This window comes from Poecilia mexicana, unplaced genomic scaffold, assembly GCF_051168715.1.
Source record: "Poecilia mexicana isolate PSO_F unplaced genomic scaffold, ASM5116871v1 scaffold_5, whole genome shotgun sequence".
NCBI classification, from domain to species: domain Eukaryota; kingdom Metazoa; phylum Chordata; class Actinopteri; order Cyprinodontiformes; family Poeciliidae; genus Poecilia; species Poecilia mexicana.
The window spans coordinates 2,009,493-2,027,538 of NW_028263374.1; the positions used below are offsets into that span (position 1 = coordinate 2,009,493).

Here is an 18,046-nt window from a genome sequence, read left to right on the forward strand (position 1 = left end):
AGAGTAACTGAATATAATCATATTGAGATGGAGTAAGAACTTAAATAAACAAACTGTTTTACCTTTGATTACTTAATTTGTTCCCTTTGGACCAACCCTAGATTGGACAATCAGTGTTTTTAGACAAATATTCTGACAGTTTTTGAATCAGCTGTTTGATATAGTTCAAAATCAAACATGTCTGTTTATCTATACAGTGTGGTTAGGTTGGGGAGGTGTGAATCTGTAATTGAACTCTCGTGGTTGAAGTCTGCTCCCTCCAAAATCAGGAAGCAGGTTGTAGCGCAGGGCATTCTGGGTACTTGCAGCCAAAACAAGTGCACAAGGCTCGCGCTAGCAGAAGAAATGGTTTTTGATCTTTTACCAACGACAAGAGGCAGCAACCACTAGCATCTCCATCTTTTTTACATTTTTTTTTTTGGAGAAGAAGTTGTGCTCAGTGTCGTCAGAAGTTGTTTTTGTTGTTTTCTTCGGTGGTTCTTGTTGCAGCGCCCCCCACAGGTGAGGACAATGTGTATGCTGTGTAGGAAATGGACACACAACCTCCCCCAGAGGCCAACATTTCAGTATCCAAGACTTTTTGTTTGTGACTTTATATTCAAGCTCTCTAAGTAATCATATGTTCAAGCTATATTCATAACATATTAAGTGAAATAAATTTTGTATTGTTGCTTAGCACAGTCATGCTGTCGCTGGGCTCTAGATTGATTTAAAGTGGACTGAAAGTGCTTTTTTGTTCAGAGATTCACTCTCTACTCTCAAATTTTTCACAATTCTGAACTCTTTGGTTGATTTTTTTTTCTTCTTTTTTCTCAAATTCTCTCCACTCTGTGACCTTGGTTTATTCTCTGTCCAAATATTGATCCACTCAAACACTCCAAATTTCTCCCTGATGCACAAACAATCGCGCGGCCTTCGACATTCCGACCGTCTTCTCCAATCAGTGCCATTAGGCTGGGCGGGAGGGGAGCCGCAGAAAGTAGTTAGCGCTACAGTTGGATGTGTTTTGATTTGACGGAGTAGATTCTGGGTGTCGTGTAGTGCCGCGCGGAGCAGTTCAGCTGAGTGCCTGTTTGGTTCTGTTAACAGTAATGCCAACCATCGAGAAGCTGCTGAACACCGACTGGAAGGAGAAACTTCTGGATAAAAGCTCAGTGGGCGCAGGACAACTCAAAGGTCAGCTCTGATTTAAAAAAAGTAAAAATAAACAAACGATAAAAAAACAACTTTACTCGATTTGCTGCTTGTATTCTTTGTATTTCATTGCATTAAGTATTGGTTTTTAGATTAAATGGAACAACTGTGCTTTAATATTCCATTAGTAGTCTTACTGTGTTCTTGGCTAAAACTGATTGCGGTTGTTTTTGCATGGGCGCAATAATGTAATAATGCATTATGTTAAACTATGATTGCCAATTATTAATTTTGTAATTTTATTGCTAAATTATTTAAAAGAATAATTGAGCAAATTTCAGTTTTTTTAATTCATTTATTTTTTGTGAACAATTCATAAAGAAAAGGGTTTGTAATCTTTGAAAAAAATATATTTTTTGTCAACAACCCGAGCATAACTCTGACCCAAAGTTATGGCAGCAACTGCAGCGTTTATATGGAATGAAGACGATTTGTGGGCTTGATCTTCCCAGCTACTATTAACATCTCCATCCTGCTTTCCACTTTTTGATAAGTTTCATTGTCATTGTTAACAAAAGACAATTAATGATTATGGATTTGAAATTTTATGTTTTATTTAGGAAATTAGCACAGTTAGCACGGGTAATGTCACTATATCTTCCTTGACGTTGGCACAGAGGTTTTTAAGCAACCTGACCACATCTCCGTCTAACTGTGAAACGATCTGGAGTTTCCATTTAGCAGATCAAGATCAGCCAATTTTATCACCACCTCACTACTTGGTACACATCTGAAATACAGCTGTTTCCATGGCGATTACTGCAATGCATAAATATTATGTACTACTAAAATTCATCAGAGAATGTCATTTTTATTTTGAAAAATGTTAATTAATTAATCACTCACTGAAAATTAGTTGCAAATATTAGATTGTTTCCTGTAAAAACAGGAATCTACATTTTGTCAAATTTGAAATGTTGCTCACAAAAACAAAGTTTCTCTTTCTAACAATAAACTTAAAAATGATCAAAAGAATTTTCCAATAAATATTTATTTTTAGATTCAGTTATTCCTCTAATCCACAGGTGTCAAACTTGCGACCAAATCCGGCATTTGTATTGTGCCAAACTATGTTGTGTTCAGTGTTATTTAACTTTGACACATTCTCATCAGACTGCTATTTATTCACATTTTAATAGTCTCTTAATGGGAAGTTTTATCAACAGATTCTGCCACCATTGGCCCTTTTTTTTAGGACATTTGTGGTGTGTGTGTGTGTGTGTGTGTGAGACGAAATGAAAACCAGGTTGACATGCCTGCTCTGATGGCTTCCAGGCACTCCGGAGTCTCTGGCGGAGAAGGAGCTGCAGCTGCTGATGATGATCAACCAGCTGAGCGGCCTGAGGGAGCAGCTGCTGGGCGCCCACTCAGAGCAGAGGAACATGGCCGCCCTGCTGCTGGAGAAGCAGCAGCAGCAGATGGAGCTGGCCCGGCAGCAGCAGGAGCAGGTATGGCTTCCTGCAGGAATATCATCAGTCAGATGATATGAGACGTTCCTGTGGTCTGGCATTTCAGAACGTTGTCACCAGCTGCGTTTCCACCAACCATAGAACCAATTGAAATGACAAAAAAACAAATTCGCTTAATGAAAAACATGCATTCTAGCGCAAAAAAACATACATTTTAGCGGGTTAGGTGATTTATTTATTTATTTTTCTTCAACTGAATTAAAAAAAAAACAGTTTCTTGCATTACAAAGGTCACATGATCATCAACCGGTTGTTACTACTGTCAGAAACGCAGAGGAAGAAGACAGGAAGTAGTAGGAGAAAGATGGTTTGTTTTGTTTTTTTGCAGACCGTGTGCAGCTGGCTCCACCAGAGCTCTCACAGCATCACAGTTCATAAAAAGTCATGTGACATTCAAGTGTGTTAAATCCATAACTCTTCTGTAAAATCACCGACTACAATTTCCCCAAAATGCCGCATATGTAGCCGCTCCACAGTAGGCGGGGTTTGTGGCTCCAGAGCATGAATAAAAGGCCGACATCAGTCAGCACCATGATTTTGAGTCACTTATCATGTCAACAAACTTATTCATGTGTGATTTTAATTTCATTTCTTGTTTAATGGAAACACCGCAAATGCAAAATAGTTTTTTCGGCATTAGCGGAACGTAGACAAAGATTTGCACACATCTGTGACGGAAACGCAGCTGTTGAGCAAATGTGACAGATTGTAGCAGTGCTCTGACTTTTTCCCTTGTACTGCGTGCGTCTCTGGTTGCTCACACAGCAGCTAATGAATGTGCCTCGTCTCTCAGATCGCCAAGCAGCAGCAGCAGCTGATCCAGCAGCAGCATAAGATCAACCTGCTTCAGCAGCAGATCCAGGTCAGCTCCTCTCCAGAGCTTTTGTGTGTCTCCATATATCAAGGCGGCACCAGATGACCGTTACAAATGAGAAGTTCTCAGTGCAGGTCAGCACATTAGAGTGCTGGAGAAAATAACCCCAGAACATTTTGTGTAAGGTTCCTTTTTTTTGTTGTTTTGTCCCAGCAGGTGAACATGCCCTACGTGATGATCCCGGCTTTCCACCCCAACACCCAGACCCTCCCCGTCTCCTCAGACCCCCCGATGACATTGCCTCTGCAGCCCATCCCCTGCAAGCCGAGTGAGTAGAAGTAAAAAAGAAATTAAAAACATTAAAAAAAAAAACACTGAAATGGGAGCATGGAGAGAAAGACAACAGATTAGAGGAACGTTAAAATAGCTAAGTTCAGCACTGCGTAAGTGGGAGGTGTTGTCAGGTGTGTGAAGAAAGGCTGCTGACTTTCATTTTGGTGGTGCCTCTTTTTTACTTTTTTTTTTATTTTGTACGTTTGCATCAGCTGCATCCTGAACATCAGTGGCGTATTGTTCATTTGGGATTTTCCCTAAAACTTCAGGTGAATTTAAATTATCCTGTCAAAATATGGTCCAATCTAAAATCACTTTTGAATTATGGACTAATATGAAATAAAGATTTGGAAGTGAACTCCAGCTGCGTCTGGAACATCCTGGCCTTTCTACACCTCATGTAATCTGAAAGTACATCTCTGCTTACCGACGTGTCGACTCATCGCCGCCATTTTGCTCATTTGGTTGACATATAAAAGCTCTTTTTGTTTTAACGTCTGTAATGATGCATTTATTCCTGAAAACCTGAATCGCTGATTTATTTATTTTTTTTCAGAATATCTTTTTATTTTTATTTTTTAACCTAAACTAGAAGAGTGATATGATGTCCACATAGGACAGATAAGCAGCATGCACCACCTCTTATCTATGTTTGCCAGACGTATCAAAAACATCAATTTAATTTAATCATTTTATTAATCTTTCGGTGATTGCTATAAAAATAATTTCTTTTGATCTTTTTAAGCACTTTGAGGCTTCTTGGAATTTTTTCCTTTGAATTTTCTAGGCAGTTCTATAGAAGTTTTACTATTATTATTATTATTATTATTCCACTCTGGAAAAACTCATTTTCAAATAAGCCCAACATTCATATCATCACAGTGATTTACACGTTAGTGTAGATGTTGGATAGCATCAAAAATTATTTGGAGCATTTCAATGAATCGGTCATTCAATCAATCAAGTTTATTTGTGAAGCACAAATGGGGCAGATCAAAATATCTTACATCATAAAAGTCATGAAAATATTGTACAGTCACCAAGTGAGAAACCAGTTAGGCTCAATGTTTTTCTGTTACCATAGCAACGTTACCACTGGTATTTCCATGGAGATATTAACTATGCAGGTTATGATAAGCATGCAAACCGACGGCGTGTCCATGAAGTCATTGTTGGTGCCTCTGCTGGTCATTTCCATCCTGCATTACACTATAACTGAGCACGGCTCTTTATCCACACGCTTTAGATTCAGTCCAGCTTAACTCGGTTACCTCACTGTAATGTCTCGCAGCTGATGGAGTTGAGCTGTGTTGCTATGGTAACTGAACAGGCGAGTTGGACTGTAATGAATGGATTTAAATGAACCAGGATGGATGCAGTTGCTCATGAATTTCACTCGTTTTGTTTTGTTAGTTTCTCTCTCATAGAATTTAAGTTTAATGAAATGAACCAAATACAGTCCAGTCCAGTATAGCTGGAGTCCAAATTGAGCCGATCAGAACAGACTGGAACAGATTATATTTATGCTCAATCAGATTATCACTCGGTGAATTTTCCAATTCTGAGCTGTGCCTCAAATTTCTTGTTTCTTTCAACCAATCCTGAACCATCTTTTGCTTCATCTGGCATCGGTGATGCCACTGATATGGTGAGATACTGTTTCTTTAAGGGGTGCATTTGGTCTGTGATGACGGTCAGGTAGATGTTATTTGTTTTTCCTCTCGTCACACCGGACCACCCACTGCCATGGCGGCGTGATCCAGTTCATGCCAAAGTAATCCCAGGATGAACTTCTTACTTTGTTAACTTATAGCCACAAACTTCATTAGACGTTATCACAATGTTGCGTTGGTCAGAGTGGCTCACCAAAGCTGTGAAGGGTCAGGAAAATGTTCCGACCACCTCGGTGCATTAGTCACTGTGTTTCCATTACAAAATGTATGCAAAACTTTGTCCATATTCCGCTAATGCTGACAAGAAAATCATTTTGCAGTTGTGGTGTTTCCATTATATAACAAATGTAATTAAAATCACTTGTTTACGCAACGTCATTAAAAAAAACCCTCGCCACGTCGTCATCCTCCTTCTACTTCCTGTCACTTTTCTTTTGTCCTTTCTGAAGATGCTGACAGGAAGTGGTGACAACGCGATGATGACTCACACGATGCAGTAAAAGTGTGTTCATTGCAATTTTGTAGTTATACTCATTTAGATACTGCAGAAAAACCACCTCATTACAACACAAAAACTTTTGATTTTTCTTCTTCTTTTTTGTCGAAATTGCCGTGTTTCCATGAAGCAAATTTACTTTGGCTGTTCCAATTTGTACAACTACATGGTCAATGGAAACGCATGCTGAACGTTTCTACGTTTGGATCCGTCTGCAGCCTGTAAACCTGTGCTCTGCTTCTTCCCAGCGGTCGACTACCCCATGCAGCTGCTCCCAAACAGCCACCACACGCCCATCAAGAGGAGCAGCAGCTCCTTCCGCCAGGTACCGCATCACACTCTTGTTTACATTACCTCCCATTTATCCGCCTGCTATTTTATTGCACCCATTAAGACGGTAGATGGGAAACTATTTGCTCTGCAGTGGGTGTAGGTGCTGAATGTGTGTTTGTGGTTTAAAGCAATGTTAAGGAAAGTGATTCTCTCAGGATTGAGCAAACAATGGGTTTTTCTAGCATTTAGGAGGCTGAAAAGCTTTAGGAATACGCCACACCCTCTGTTCAAAGGTTCAGTGTGTGCGGTGTAGGTGTAGCGCAAGCTGTTTGCACGGAAGGTTCTCAAGAAGAGATGGACCAACACAGCTTGAGTAAACAAAAGGAATGAGAGGATGAGAATAAGGCAAAAAAGAAAAAAAAATGCTAAGGTGTGACGGATGTGCTCTAACATGTCAGGTGTGCTGTTCATACCCGGGATCCACGCACACCCTCATCCTTTGTCACTCCGCCTGGCTTCGGCAGAGACCCCGCCCCCCTGATGATTTGCTCTCTCCCGCAGGAGGCGAGCCAGCCGCTGAACCTGACCTCCAAGCCCAAGGGGATGGAGCTGGGGAAGACGTCCAGCCCTCTGAGCCTGGAGCTGGGATCGGTGGGATCCATGCAGGGCGCCTACAGACCCAGAGAGGTGTCCCGCAGCCCGCCGCGGCCCGCCCTCAGTGAGTAACCCGCAGGCTGGGGTTGTCCGAAGGTCACCTACCAGATTTCTGTGATGTAAAATAATATATGAAATCGTAAAAAAATAAAAGTTTTTCCAGTTTTAATGTGATGTGCATCCAATATGACAGAATAAGGAAATGGCTGCATTTGAATTCTCTACTGGTTGAACTGGAGTGCTTGGACTGGCCACCAACTGAAGAATGAAATCATTATTCAGGGTTTCCCCCTGAACGTCTGCCGTGTCTTTGGGATGAAAAAGGTTTAAAGTTGACTGGACATTTGAAAATGTGACTTGCTAACTATGGGTTATTGGAAGACATGATTTTATTTTTTTAATCCTTTATGCATGACTTGTCACTTTGTTCACTGAAGTTGGCATGCAGACCAGTAGAGACACGAAGTGGTTACAGAGATCCGGTGAATAAAAGTGTGTTCATATTCTGACCATGCTGTGTTGCCATTGTGCTTCTCACCACCGACTCTTCAACTCGTCTTTGCTCTCAGTGTTACTGATGTTTTAAAAAACAAACAACGGTTATCCTGCAGGGGGCAGTATATGAACGCATGTACTATATTATAAGACTGGCGGCCTGCCAGGCTTGTAGTACACTAGGGAATGCACTGATTATTACAGTGGACCCCCACCTAGTGACGGATCAGTACCGACAGATTCACCTAGTCATGGATTTTTCTGTGGAACGTAACTCCAAATTACAGAGAAGCCCCATCATCAATTTATTTTTGTTTAGTTTTTGTTTTTATTATTTGTAGATGGCATCTAAAAGATCTGAAAGAAAATGCAGCTTAGGAATAGCAGGTTACACTGCTACTTTAAACACTTTTGGCTGCCATTTGCACAGCAACCAATCCAGGAGCAGCACTTGTTTTCCTGGCCACTGATTGGCTGGACCCTCTTCAGAGTAGAAAGAAGGAAGACGGTAAATGTTGGCTTCTGCTGCAGCACTAAGATGGTTTCCACTGAGCACATTGATGCATACTCTGCATTAATGTCTGAAGAATTAAAATAGGCTTTTATAGGAGTTTAGGAACTGCTGCTTTTCTTTCTTCAAAATAAGAGACTAAACAAAGATGGTTTGAATATTGTAAGGTCTCCTTTGAACCTTACTGAAGATGTTTAACATGTCTGGCTTTGCAACACAAACAGGTTGCTGGGATTGTGATGTACATAAGTATATAAATAAAGATGGTGTGAACTGGGCCAATAGAAAAGCAGCATTCCAGCAACATAAACGTATCACAGCAATTCATGGGAACACTTTTGGAAAAGTATTGGAAATTTGTGAGACTGAAGTTACTAAGATGATAAAAAATGGCTCTCAGACTATAGCCTCAACAAACAGCCTGTCAATCAAAATAGCATAAAACCAGTAAGGGAGTTTTCTTCTTCAAGTTAGACGTTTACTGCCCGTACCTTCTATACAGAACCCTACTTTAGAAATTCTCCATTGTCCCTTTAAAGACCGTCCGCTTTGCTCTCATTGTCATCTCTGTTTTGTTGGTGAATTTTAAAATTAAGTAAATAAAAAGAAAGTTTGCTCCTTCGAATTGTTGAATTGAATAGGTACAGTAATACACGTGTGTAGTTTATTGTAGTTGTAGTGTATTTTTTTTAACCCCGTTTTTATTTCCTTCACCTAGTCGCTCGTTTTCAAGCGTTTCGTCCGTCTGCTCTGCCTTTGTCGTCAGGTTTCCTAGGAGACGGCGACGTGGTCACCCAGGCCATCCATGATGCCCAGCAGCTCCTGAGGAGCCACAGCAGCGGAGGGAGAGACAGGGACCCATACAGAGACAGGGAGAGAGAGAGAGACGGTTCTGGAAAAATGGTGAGTTGTTGTGTCTATATGCTTGTTGAACAGACTGGCTCTTTGGTTGATGCATTTTGTTTTTATCTGGTTATGCTGACTCTGAATATTCGCCAAAGTTAGTACAGCGTATAAAAGTACCTTGGCGATATTGTACTAACCTGACTGGAAGCTCTAACAATTAAAAACACATACGTTTTTCATTATGTGCTATTAGGGTGCCATTACTTTGATCTCTTCAGTCTTCCTCTCAGACAGAAACAGCGGAGAGTTCATCCTGACCTGACCTGATGCTGACCTCCTGTCGGTCTCATCTTGGTTATGGAATAATCTGTGACCATAAAAGCTACATCAGTGCTACATCATATAGTCGGAGAGTAGCGTCACCTTCATGGTTAAATGGATCAGTAGCAGCACGGAGTCAGATGGGAGCAAGAGGTCACAAGGGGATGAACCTCTTTCTGTAATCTCCTTGTTATTTTATTGCTTCAATATTTGTTTACTCAATCAGTAGAAAACATTTATTAGAGTGCAGCTAGAACTACATCACTGTAAGATGTGTAACTGAAAGGAATTTAGTTTGTCAAAACAAAACAGCTATATGGCATTTTCTAGTCATTGTGGCCAAAATTACAGAGATGACCTACAGTATATTATAATCCATGAAAGTATAACATGGGCAAAAACAAACATTTAGAGTAATGAGCTGTGGTGTTGCGTAACCTTTAAACAGCGTTTTGCTGGCTGTAACGCCTGATTGTTGTTTGGATCAATACTGTAGCTACAGCATAGCTTCTTTCAGTGTAGCATTGGTCTGATTCAGTCCAATTCCCGTTTGTAGAAAGTCCAGTTCGTTTGGGGAGGTGTGAATGCACAATCGAACTCTGATAAGGAGCAAAAAAGTAAGCTCTGATCCGCCTGAAAGACGGTTTGGTTGAAGTGAACTCAGATGTGTTACGAATGCCAAGCGAATTAGAGTCCGCTCCAACAGCAGGAAATGCACTATACCGCAGGGTATTCTGGGTAAATTAAAAAAACAAACAAACTTGTGTCTAATGCTAGCAGGAGAGATGGTTTGCGGTCTTTTGCCTTAAGACAATAGAGAAATCATACAACTGCTAAAATCTGATCCATTTAAAATCTCTTCTAGCTGTGACTTTTTTTCAAAAATGATGTTGATCGATGTTATGTCCACAAAGTCAGATTAACCTAAAAGCTGGCACAAAACTGAGCTCCAGTGAAAAGACAAGAGGAGAGCTAGTTAGAAATGTATCTGTTTTTTAATAGAATGCAGTCGTTTGAACATGAAGAAAATCCAAAATGAGGCTAAAGAAACACACAGCATGCTGTTGACTGTGTGCTAACCTGCTAGCTTATTAAATATACTTAGCTAACTGCATGAAAGGCAGTCATTAGCATAAATATGGCAGTTTTTCTATTTGTAGATGTGCTTTTATTGTCTTCATACCTTACTTACCATTTTTCTGTTTGGTAAATCCTAAAAGGTATTATCTGGCTGGCTTGGGTTGAGCCACAGTCATTCCAAAACATTTGCTAATACGCTTCAATAACACTTTATCTTTATTTTGTGCATGTAGAGAAATTCTGTGTCATGACCGTCACATCTTTTCTGTTGTATCTTTGCTCAGTTGACCAGCCCACTGGTGCCGTCACGGTTAGCGCAGAAAAATCAGCTAGATGTGCCACTGTTAGAGATTTTATGCAAGTGCTGCAGAAATGTCACAGCAGTGACTGTATGATAACATTGCTAAATCTCATTAGACCCTTGCAGAAGCTCTGTCTGCACTGATGAATATTCAGTTTGCCTTGCATTGCTGAATGCTTGAAGTGGCTCCAACAGCAGACCAGAGGACCTATGTTCTGAATAATTGAACCGATGATGATCTGACCATTTGGAGGCACTTGTAGTGCTATGTAGTATTAGAATTTGCATTTCACCCCTCATATCTCCAGTACACTCACTCTGCATAGAGAGGATCACCGTATCTGACAGGAATACCTCATAGCTGCAGGACTTTGGGTTAAACAAAACAAAAAAAGCACTACATGTCTTCGTGTTCAGACACGTATAAAAGCCGTTTTTAAATCAGCCAATATAGGTAGCAAATATGAACAATGTGGCGGCGCTGTTGACATACGGAAACAAATGGGGTATTAAATGAGACCGCGGACTCCAAATAGCCTCTAACTGATTAAACTCCATAAGGGAATGGGAAAGCAGTCCCAAGTCAGTCTCCATCTGACATGTAGGATGTAATTTAGAGGTCAGTGTGGTTTTGGATTACAGCGAGTCATGCTTCTCCACAGCACTAAACTGATGGACAAATATCCCAGCTGTGGTGCAGCCACACACTCTGAGGCACATTGTTACAGTTCATCACACTGCGTTAGGGTAATTGTCCGTGCTTGTTTTTCACACTCGTCTGCGTTTTAAGTTCAACGAAATAAAATTGAATTGTGTTTTTTCTGTTGTCGTTGAGGAACGGTCTAGTACTTTAGGATTCGGGCTTCGTGACGACGGCCTCCCATCCCAGCCTTCATTCTTTGAGGTGACTGAAGCTTCAGCTCAGCCTTGTCCTGAGCAACAGCTGTTGCCGCCTCACAATACCACAAAGGCCTCAGTGTGGCATTGACAGCCACCTGCCCTCCCTCTTTGTCCTCACTAATACTGTACTTAGCTCTCCTCCTCCTCTTCCTCCTCTCCTTTATTATCCTGCTCCATCTCTCCTGTGCTTCTGCGGTAGCACCAAAACTGTTGACTGACCTATTTTGGTATTCCACTCCTCTCCACTGTGTTGACAATGTGCAGCAGCAGAATAGGTGACAGATAAAAGAGCAGTTTTGCAAAACAAAACAAATTTTTTTTTTACATTTTAATCTGGGCCTCTAACAATTAACACTAGCCGTCCTGTGCGGACTTTCAGTTTTCCATCTTTGCACATTGAGCGCTACACTCTGATTGGCTGGCGCCGTGTCTCTTACCTTAAATAGAACTTTGTGCCACTCTTCCAACACTGGATGATTGTTTTACCACCATCCAAATTCAAATGCTGATCTATCAGTGAGGTTATAGCATGGATGACTTCATCTGCCTCTTTGTTTTTTGTTTTTATCTGCAGGAATATAAAGGTTCTCCTCATGCAGAAAAAATAAGTCACTGTGAGCGCGGTGAAGAGAGGCACGGCGAGGAGCATCTCAGCAGTGACTCTGAGGGTAGGTGTTCCCACCATGCTGCTGCTGCTCTCTACTCAGAATGAAGGCTTTTCACCAAAACACAATGTTAACGCTGGAATATTTCAACTAACACTGTGTTTTAATTCAAACGTGTCAAAGTAGGACAGCAGAGTTTCAAGATGTCTTCCCCTCTTAGTAAATGTTTCAGTGTCACTTTGACAGCAGATGACTTATTATTATTATGAATAATAATAATAATAATGATGCATTTAATTTGTACAGCGCTTTTCTAAACACTGACTTTAAAGAAAAATTACAGGCAGAACTTTAAGTACATCAAACTAAATCTTAATAATTACAATAGTCATACATTCAAATCTGTTCCATAAGTGTATTCCCAAATGTGATTTGAATGTGGACAGCAGCTATGGAATCTATTTAGAAATATATTTTTTTACAATCTACTGTTGGTCTATTGTGGGGAATGTGTGACTCTAAAAATCAGCACCTACTGGAAGAAGATTGCTCAAGATTATTATTGACTTGATCAGGAGTCATTTTGTCTTCTAATGAGTGGAAGTCAATTGGCGCCAATGGAGACAAAAAACTGTAATGAATGGAAGTAGAGTGCTACACACTGACTTTGCATAAACTTGATCAACATTTTTTTCCCCCCATCCATAATAAACTTGTAAGTTTGGGTGACATGGCATCCAAACTTTCCATTTTAATCTCAGCCTCTCCTCTAACAGTTAACACCAGCTGTCTTCTGTGGACTTTTAGTTTTCCATCTTTGCACATGTAGCACTGCAATTTGAACAGCCTCTGATACGGCTGGTCCAAATGCAAAAAGATATAAAACTTGATTACAATCCTGTGAATTGACCCACAGCTGAAATCAGAATGGTGGTTTGAAAAGTAAACACACTGAAGCCATGATAAGTAACTAATGGGGGGAGACATTTCAAGCCTTACCTGTCTGTGTCTTTCTGTAGGGGGGGCCCTGCCCGTCTCTGTTCCTGGCAGCTACTCCGAGACCCGGCCCACTTCCTCTACCGGCCACATAAAGAGACCCATGAATGCCTTCATGGTGTGGGCCAAGGACGAGCGCAGGAGGATCCTCCAGGCTTTCCCAGACATGCACAATTCCTCCATCAGCAAGATCCTAGGTGGGTTCTTCCAGTGGCTGGTGGGTTTCTGCATCTGACTCTATTCTGTTGGCGTAATCAATATGCAGAAAGTCAGGTTAATAAAATCCGTTGTAACTGTAGCTTTTTGCAAAGATGATGTCAACATCCAGCAAGTCGGGTAATATAAAATAAAATCTGGTGCTAAGATCGTAATAAAGCCTCACCAAGGCACCAGAGATTTCTAGCTAGCTCACCTCTTGTCTATTAGTTGATGGTCTTATCTGTTCTTCTTTAGTAGAAAGTTGGTGTTTAAATATGAAAAAAAAAAAATCCAAAATGAGGCTAAAAAAAGCTAGTTTTGACTCTTTTGTTAACACAGTAGCCTGCTTGCTAACCTGCTAGCTTTTTAACTATACCTAGCTAACTGCATGAAGGTTAGCCATCAGCATAAATGTTGTTGCAGTTTTTTTCATATGTTGTGCTTTTTTTTTATTGTCTGTACATTTAGTACATCTTACTGAATAACTGTTTTTGGTTTGACATATTGAGAAAGATATTGGCTGAATGACTGCGGTTGAAATTTGGTTTGTGGCGCTCCAGCGTCACTCCAAAACGGTTGCTAATGTTTCCATTCCAGTTTAGCTAGGCTATCAGGTTTTTCATGCATGTAGAGAAATTCTGTGCTTGGCAATAACAACTGAAATAATTCTTGTTCTTCAACTTGAACTGATAATGTTTTACTTTTTAGTCATTAAACATTGGAATGATATTCTCATGGTACTCTTCATGCCTCAGTGATGCTGTGTAGTGTTTGAAGCTGCTGTTGGATAACATACACACAACCAGCTGCATATTATTCATATGCTTTGAATATTTCCACATAAAATCATAGAATACCAACCACAAAGTAAAGAACCATGGTCATTTTTATGAGGAAATGTTTTTCTTTTTGTTATTTAAAAAGTGTGTATCCTTGCCTCCTTTACACTAACCTAAATAAAAGGTCAAGTTGTATAAATAAGAGGAAAACATTTTTACTTAAAAGAAAAAGTTGATAAAATTGCAGTTTGACCAAAACGGGACATTTTCAAACGTCCTTGATGCTAAAGTGTGTCTGTCTCCAGGCTCCAGGTGGAAGTCCATGTCCAACCAGGAGAAGCAGCCATACTATGAGGAGCAGGCGAGGCTGAGCAGGCAGCACCTGGAGCGTTACCCCGACTACAAGTACAAGCCCCGACCCAAACGGACCTGCATTGTGGAGGGCCGAAGGCTGAGGGTGGGCGAGTACAAAGCCATGATGAAGAGCCGCAGGCAGGAGCAGAGGGCCACCTACACACACAGGTAGAGAACCCACCGACACGCTTCACACTCGCTTTGACAGAGAGTCCCTGAGGAGAGCAACAATGTCCCTCTTTACTGACAGTAACCCACGGTAATCCACGGTTACCCTCCACAAACTGTACGGCCTTCAGCTTTTCCAGCTGTCTTTGGACTATTGAAGTGTTCGGAGCCTGTCCTCCATAATGAATGCAACTCTTAAAGTTCTTCAGATGAAGCGAACAGCTGTTATTCATGCTCTTTTTGCCATAGCAGAAAGTTTCATAAAACAAAGATTACAGATTTAATAACTCGGCTGGAGCTGGCGTGGATGAAAAAATTCAAACATGTATGAGCTCAAAAAATTTTTTTTTCTCATTTAGTCTTGTCAAAACATCCGCGTATTTTAATGGTGGAATTTGACTAGGCCATTTTAACACATGAAAATGCTTTGACCTAAACCAGTTAACTTTCTAATCAGGTTTTGCAAAATAATATCTAGAGTTGGAAATCCTGTGTGACCCTTAGGAACTGTTATGAGTGCTTACTGTGTGTTTGTTTTTAATTAAGTGAATTTTTTTAATCACTAGGACAATAAAGACGTTAAACATTTAAAACGAGGGAATCAAAATAGTGAAGTATCTTCATGCAGCAGGAAGAGGGAGCCTCTGTTCCAGCCTCTAACATCCCTACAGCATGATGCTGCCTCCACTAGGCCTATTGCAATAAACAATAAATCAATTAAATAAATTAAAATGAGCTCCATGATTTCTAATTTTATGACTAGAACTTTTATTGAAGGACAATTTTGTTTAGAGACTTTATAATTGATTTATTTTTATTTTGTATATTTAAAATCTCTTCCAGTTCCAGTTTTCAATGTTAGTTAGAATTTAAAGTTTATTGGTCTTTGACAATGTGTTGTTGCAGTGTTATTATGCCATTACTATTAGGTTATTTGAAAATGGTCTCAAAACAATATTATCATTTATCGCAATAATTTCTGGGACAATTTATGGTGCGTTCAGGGTGACGTAAAGTTGTAGTTTTCCCCAGTTGAAGCATTTTACATGTAAATTCAAGTTTGGTTTCTTTCAGCAGCTTTCCACTCCAGCTGTTTCATTCGGGTTTAGCACATAGATTAGTACTTTTAATAGTGAATAAAATGAATAAGACTCATTGTTTATGTATCGTGTTGCGTCGTGTTTGATGCCACGCCCTGACGGTGACTCATCCTGTCTTCCAGCCAATCAGAGCCGCAGCAGATTCAGTACTCCCAGAGCGACCAGTACCCAGCCGGCGGCTCCATCTCCGTCCCAGGCTTACCGTTTCACCCGGCGCTGCTGGAGCACTACCTGCCGCAGGCCCCGCCCCCCGCCCGCAGGTCCGAGGACCGGGCCACGCCCACCCCACTGCCCAGGGACAGGGAAAGAGAGAGGGTGCAGGAGAGAGAGAGGGAGAGAGAGAGGGAGAGAAAGCGAGAGCGATTGCCGTACAGCGAAGGAGAAGAAAGCGACGTGGGAGAGAGGAGTGAAGGGGAACTGGTGCTGCTCACAGACTGATCAGGTCGGGCCCGGTGGGCCTCCGGGGGCCCGGTGGGTCTGGTGGGCTGGCAGAGCGAGGAGACGGAGAGGAAGACGAACAGAACTTCAGCTTCAGATGTCGCTCCTGGTTTTGAGGCAATCACAATCCAAATCCTGGACGACTGATACACACACACACACACATACGTTCTCCGGTTGTACATTAATACAAACTCCCCAGTAAACCCAGTTCCCTCATACAAGTCCTTATCAGTTCCCTTCCCAGATGAGTCATCACCTGCTTTGTGTTTCTTTTTCTTTTCTTTTTTCTTTTTTTTAACTATTGTTAGAATGTAGAAAGTTATCATTTAATCCCTTCTGCTTCTTGTTTTTCTTCCATGTTGCCTTTTATCAAACAATACGCCTCCCAGGGATTAGAATCGCTGCAGGAAGCTCCAAAGTAACTGTTCAACTTAGATTAGCTGCTTTTCACCTGTCAGGCAGCCCAGGACGCTAGACTGGGTCCGCACCGCCCCCTGGTGGTGGAAGCTAGTCATTACAAAAGGCAGACATAAAGGTAGCACTGGACCGTTCACATCCAACCCAAAACCTCTGACCAAAGAAAAGCCTGATGACAGCAGGGTGCTTCATCATCATGTCTGTTTTTAGAGTCGGCTGCTTTGTTTTATTGTGTTTTTTTTTTCATCAGCACATCTGGAAAAGCCTTCAAATAATTTAACCCGTCATCTCAAAACTCCAACATTTAATCTGAGTATGTTTGTCTGTTGGTGTCTGCTCCCCTGATGATTCCTGTCAAACAAACAGAACTAAAGAATTTTCTAACCCAGATTGTAAGGCATCATAAAGTCTACCAGGAGACCGAAGGGAAAAATCTGGTGGACAAATTAAAGCTTGGATTTTTTTTTTTACCTGAAATTAACAATCATAAAAAAACATTTTATTATTCATTGGCTCCTTGCCACCGTACAAAATGCATAAAATCAATTAAAAGATACAATAATAAAATCACTTGAGCATGAAGTGCAGAAGATATCAGGTATAAAAGCAGTTTTAAAGAAATTTGTTTAAAGTTATGATTTGAAAAGGAGTGAATCCATCATCACCTGATAACCCCAGTCACATCCTCCTCTTCCTCCTCCTTTTCCTCCACATTTCTTCTGTTTTCCTAAAGTGAAGCGTGTTTGCTTCAGCTCTCTCTCCGGCTCGGAGGGTTGACCCCCAGCCTGTTGCATATATTTGTTTTTTGCTTTTTAAGTGTTTCTTGATTGTTGTGTTTAATCTGTGCATTTAAATACATGTTTTTATTGTTTGTTTTGTTTTTTTCTTGGTGAAACGATGCTGAAGTTCCTTCATTCATCATCGTTTACATTCTCGTTCAGATCGTCCAGCAGCAAGAAAAATGTCTGAGATCACTCGGTCCACGATGAACTGTAACTTGGACCTGCAGAGGTGTAATAATATTCAAGATTTGCTTTGTAATAGAAAATATTAGTTATGACAACAGTGGAGCACTAAAAGAAATGGATTAAGTTGGTTTCCTTGGAGAACCAGATGGAAAAAAAAAAGAAAAAAAAAAAAAGTGATTTTGAACACAACCTTTCTGTTGCGTATGAAAGGGAGCTGAACGTAAATAAACCTGCACCCATCTGACGGCAGACACAAATTGTAATACGATAGCACTTTCCACTTCTTTAGAGACACTGGTCATGATGAGTACACTGGCACCATAGTTGGTCCCCCTTCCTTATCTGGCTGTGTGATATTAAGTTCTGTTTTTACAAATGGCTGATGGTCAGTTATTGGTGTGATGGCATACAAGGATTTTTTTAAACATTTAGCTTCAGAATCACATCAGGTTTACGTCCTACGAGCTTTTAATGGAAAAAAAAAAAACTGACTGGAGTTTTGTTCATAAATCGCTAGCTAGCTGCAGTAAGACTGCTGCCAACAAGAGAATCCATTTAGAAAAGATGCATGTAGTTGCTGACGATGAGGGACGACAAATCATTTCTCTTTATTTTTAGGGCAAACCATAACCAGCTGCGACCGGTGTGTTTGTTTAAACA

At 40.7% G+C, this 18,046-nt stretch overlaps 1 protein-coding gene across 3 annotated transcripts in view; it reads left to right on the forward strand.

Moving 5' to 3' along the window:
• Positions 1-16,243, forward strand: part of sox13 (SRY-box transcription factor 13) — a 31,160-nt gene extending 14,917 nt beyond the window's left edge. Inside the window, exons 4-15 of one of the 3 annotated variants that reach the window (XM_088005320.1) lie at positions 1,090-1,176; positions 2,470-2,642; positions 3,457-3,525; positions 3,691-3,805; positions 6,228-6,304; positions 6,814-6,970; positions 8,679-8,815; positions 11,296-11,364; positions 11,935-12,028; positions 12,985-13,158; positions 14,244-14,460; positions 15,683-16,243. In XM_088005320.1, coding sequence (XP_087861446.1) covers positions 1,090-1,176; positions 2,470-2,642; positions 3,457-3,525; positions 3,691-3,805; positions 6,228-6,304; positions 6,814-6,970; positions 8,679-8,815; positions 11,296-11,364; positions 11,935-12,028; positions 12,985-13,158; positions 14,244-14,460; positions 15,683-15,998 — 1,685 coding nt within the window. In that variant the 3' untranslated portion in view covers positions 15,999-16,243. The remainder of the gene's footprint in view (positions 1-1,089; positions 1,177-2,469; positions 2,643-3,456; positions 3,526-3,690; positions 3,806-6,227; positions 6,305-6,813; positions 6,971-8,678; positions 8,816-11,295; positions 11,365-11,934; positions 12,029-12,984; positions 13,159-14,243; positions 14,461-15,682) is intronic. The other 2 variants (XM_088005321.1, XM_088005322.1) reach the window with 2 other exon arrangements.
• Positions 16,244-18,046: the final 1,803 nt, after the last annotated feature.